At 40.1% G+C, this 4,396-nt stretch overlaps 1 protein-coding gene across 1 annotated transcript; it reads right to left on the bottom strand.

Moving 5' to 3' along the window:
- Nucleotides 1-1,899, bottom strand: zar1l (zygote arrest 1-like). Its single transcript, XM_046861558.1, has 4 exons — nt 1,206-1,899; nt 1,033-1,125; nt 495-569; nt 1-236 (listed from the first exon to the last, which is right to left on the bottom strand). The coding sequence occupies exons 1-4, from the start codon at nt 1,830-1,832 to the stop codon at nt 93-95; spliced, it is 939 nt and encodes a 312-aa protein (XP_046717514.1). The 5' UTR covers nt 1,833-1,899; the 3' UTR covers nt 1-92.
- Between the last annotated feature and the right edge of the window lie 2,497 nt (nt 1,900-4,396).

Here is a 4,396-nt window from a genome sequence, read left to right as displayed (position 1 = left end):
TAATGCTGCAGTACCTTTTATTAAGTTTAATACACATACAATACAAGTCAATTAATTGCCATCAATATTATAAAAAAAAAGTTAAGTTAGAGTCAGACAATGTATTTAAAGCTGTAGGTGGTGTCACAGGACAGCCTTTTGCCCTTGCAACGGCCACACAGGTCCTGGCGGTGAGGACGCCGAACGTCAATGTGCCTCTGCTTCCGATCACAGCAGCAGCGTGTCCGTGCACACACCTTAAGCAGAAAATAATCAAATTTAAAAAAAAAAAAAAAAAAAGTACAAAAGCTGCTTCTATGCTCTTTTTCTTGATAGTCACTTAAATCCAGCAATCAAGAAAATCAGATCATTTGATACAATTTAGTTTACACGTTGAGCATCAAAGAGAGATTTGTTTTTTAAGTGATGCTCAGCAGACCCACAGGATCACCCTTTCCCCTCCTACTGAAATTTTTTACCACAAAAGGAATGCTTAAAAACAGGTAGTGCCCGACCTGACACTGAATCGATTCCACTCTATAAGGGTTCAGCCCAGACTGGCATTTTCTGCAGTGCTGCTTGAAGTACACCTGGGAAAATGTAGAGCATTACAAGGTTAGTTAATTTCTAAATTTTAGCATTGACCGTTTCTAGCCTCAGCTTTTCAAAACAAAACTAAACTGCATTAGACTGAAAGCTAAGGACTGGTAGTTGTACTACACCTGCTGCACTTCAAGAGATTTTGCCAACATGGACACTTCTGCACAGGTCAGGCAACTTTTGTCCAATTTAGATTGCATACTTGTTGAAATCAAAGTGCAGTAAATCTACAGGTCAAAATTGGCAAGATGAATGCATGGGTCCTAATGAATGAAGCCACACCGATTACCACTAAATGGACCACCACTGAGATGACCACATTGTCCCTCTTTCAGAGCAGTTCTAGTTTAAACTGCAATACAGACTCGACATTTGAACAGAGACTCGATGCACATCATTTGAAGAGGAGCAGTTCCGGCCCAGTGGCCACCTAGTAGGATTATGTTTATGTACCTTGCAAGTTCCAGAGATGCACCAGACGTACGCGCTCTCCCAGCGAATGTTGCACTTGCCGCAGTGGTAATAGCCATATTTCTGCTCCAGAAACTAGACAGGAGAAAGCAGAAACATTAAACCAGGATGCCCGAAATATTTGAGTGCACTAGTTCGAAGGCATTTTAACCAACCTGAAAATTAAACTTTGTGGGTGAGCGATTCTGGATAGCAGGACACTGACGCGCTTTCCCCCGCACAGTTTCAGTCTCAGGGTCGCGCTTATCCACTACTTCCTGCCGGTTTTCTTCCTCGGAGCTGGCCGACTTTGTATCACCGTCCGGTTCATCGGCGCGGGATGGCAGTGAAAAAAACCTGCGGTCAAACACCGGCGAGTAAATTGCAACGGGACGGGAGAAGCGCACGTTGTTCACCGGAGTGCCGGGGAGACCGGGGGTCAGCGGACTGCTGGTTTTCGGAGAGTCCCAGGGCTCCTCGCGGTAGAACAGCGTTTTCGGTCCGAGAGAGCACTGCACCGTGGCGTTCACTTTCGGATTCACCTGAACCCCAAACTCCCTGGTGTTAGCTTTGCGCAGCCGCGGAGTTAAATTCGGGTTCACCTGAGACAAGATCGCTTTTAACTGAGCACGTTTGTAGATTTCGAAGTAGTCGGGAATCTCGGGCATGACCCCAAAGCCGCCCTTTTTATTCCAGCTTTGGGGTTTGAATTTAGTGTTTCCATGGTAAAAGGGGAAATAGCCTGGATAGCCGCCGAAGTTATATGCAGAAAAGGTTAAGGCTTCCATCCCGTTAGAATTCATGTATTGTAAGGACACGGGTGCATATTTATGGCCTGTCTCCGTGTTCAAGTGCGCACTACATTGGGCTCAGACAGTGATGAGTTGATGAACAAATTGGCAGCAGGTGTGAGGCGCGTAATGAGCCAACGGGCCCAATTCCAAATGTCTTCTGTGTGAATTTATAGGGCACTTCAAAGGGTATAGAAGCCATTCATTCAAACCCCAGTGTCAATTTGCTTTGTGAAACAGCAATGATTACGGTGAGGTCAAAATTGAGTAATCAGTAAGACAACAGGCTAGTCCTCAGCTATTGTCCTTTCAGTCTTCAGTATTAATTCGTCTCACAGAAGACAGAACATACACACTTCCGGTTTAGATCCATCATTAATCACTTAAACAAGAAAAGAAGGGCGGAAGGAACACGCTTTAAGACTGGGGTAATATTATTTACAGCAGGAGCACATAGTGAAAAGAATCTCAATACAATCTGAGAAATCAATGTTGCTATTACTTATATATATATAATATATGTACTATATTAGAATATAATTCGAATTATTTTAATCTTGCACAAAATTATTATTGTATTATATGCACAATAAATATTTTATTATTTATTGTGCCAAATATAAAAGGCTTTAAAATCCAAACTATCACATTCAAACATAGAAAGTAGTGATTGGTTCAATGTATAAGTATTTATGATCATTCTGAAGTCCAAAACAATTAAGCAGACGAGCGCTCCAATTGCGAAGACAAAGTAGTCATTGTCATAGATGCACCATAGTGCATTACACCTCAATATTTTATTAGCAAGACCGTTTAGCAGAATTGCAGTTGGATGCATTTTAGTGTAGATTAGCTACCAGGGAATGCATCTGTTTTCAAATATGCCTATATTGTTTATACATCTATAAAAAAATATCCCAAAATATTTTTGCCCTAAATGTACTCTATAAAGAGTGTTTCATATTTGGGTCACCAGTAAAAATTGTTCTATGAGTGAAATATTGAGGCAGGTCTGGTACCGGGTAATGCCAAATTACCATAACATTATTGTAGCATGCATGCAGTAGGTATAGATAATCAGATACAGCAAGTTTTTTATGAACCCATATATGTAGACACAATTCTAAAAAACTGGGTAGGCACAAACAGTGTAGGGTAGCAATCCAGATGTAAGATTTTTTCATGTTTAAAGAACACTACTTGAGTAAAAGGTGAGTAAAAAGATTAGCATGCCTCGAAAAAGTGTTTTCAATTTTATATACATTTTATACACGTTATATGCAATAATATTTATATACATAATATATTGTTTACAGACTACTCTTTCAAGAACTTGTAAAGACAGCACTGAGTAGGTCAAATAAGCAAGTTTTAATAAGAACATAAATTATGTAAAACGTTAGTATATTGGAGTCAGGAAGTAGTTAGGAGTCAGGAACTCTTTAATTTCAATAACAGTGTCATAGGGTTTTTCTCTTATTTTTGAAAATAAATAAATAAATAAATAAATAAATAAATAAATAAATAAATAAATAAATAAATAAAGATTTATAATCAGTTTTTGGTGTGTGATTATGCTGGCCAATCAAAACATTTCCCTGAGTTTTGGGGAAATATTATGTCTACAGTCATACTGGATGCGATGCAGTCCAATTTGCACCATTCATGCATTAAGTAACCCAGCATGAGTAAATTTGTTAAAAGGAGAAATCCTCTATGCACTCCGGAACCATCAACCACTATAGGTTTTATATTATAAACGTCTAAATTGAAGTTAAACTCAATATGTGGCTTTTGCATTTTTTTAAGTACACTTTTATACATAAATATGTATGCGACAAATAAAATTAAATTTATAACAAGCAGAAATCGAATAAACACACACACACACACACACACATACATATATATACACATTCACCGGACACTTTATTAGGTACACCTGTCCAACTGCCCGTTAATGCAAATTTCTAATCAGCCAATCACATGGCAGCAACTCAATGCATTTAGCAGGTAGACATGGTCAAGATGATCTGCTGACTGGTTTGAGCTGTTAGAAAGGCAACAGTAACTCAAATAACCACTCGTCTCAACCGAGGTATGCAGAAGAGCATCTCTGAATGCACAACACGTCGAACCATGGGTCGGATGGGCTACAGCAGCAGAAGACCACACCGGGTGCCACTCCTGACAGCTAAGAACAGGAAACTGAGGCTACAATTCGCACAGGCTCACCAAAATTGGACAATAGAAGATTGGTAAAAACGTTGCCTGGTCTGATGAGTCTCGATTTCTGCTGCGACATTCGGATGGTAGGGTCAGAATTTGCGTCAACAGCATGAAAGCATGGATCCATCCTTCCTTGTATCAACGGTTCAGGCTGGTGGTGGTGGTGGTGGAATGGTGTGGGGGATATTTTCTTGGCACACTTTGGGCCCATTATTACCAATTGAGCATCGTGTCAAAGCCACAGCCTACCTGAGTATTGTTGCTGACCATGTCCATCCCTTTTTGACCAGTGTACCCATCTTCTGATGGCTACTTCCAGCAGGATAACGTGCCATGTCATAAAGCGC

This window comes from Silurus meridionalis, chromosome 11 (genome assembly GCF_014805685.1).
Source record: "Silurus meridionalis isolate SWU-2019-XX chromosome 11, ASM1480568v1, whole genome shotgun sequence".
Classification (NCBI taxonomy): Eukaryota; Metazoa; Chordata; class Actinopteri; order Siluriformes; family Siluridae; genus Silurus; species Silurus meridionalis.
Note: the sequence above shows the minus strand (reverse complement) of the source record. Positions and strands in the feature narration are given on the sequence as shown.

What these genes read in the sequence shown, in the direction of transcription:
- zar1l (XM_046861558.1), bottom strand. Translation starts at nt 1,832, where the DNA reads ATGAATTCTAACGGGATGGAAGCCTTAACCTTTTCTGCATATAACTTC. An exon ending in CCACAAAGTTTAATTTTCAG is followed by an intron (nt 1,126 to 1,205) that starts GTTGGTTAAAAT and finishes TCTCCTGTCTAG; the next exon opens with TTTCTGGAGCAGAAATATGG. An exon ending in GCATCTCTGGAACTTGCAAG is followed by an intron (nt 570 to 1,032) that starts GTACATAAACAT and finishes ACATTTTCCCAG; the next exon opens with GTGTACTTCAAGCAGCACTG.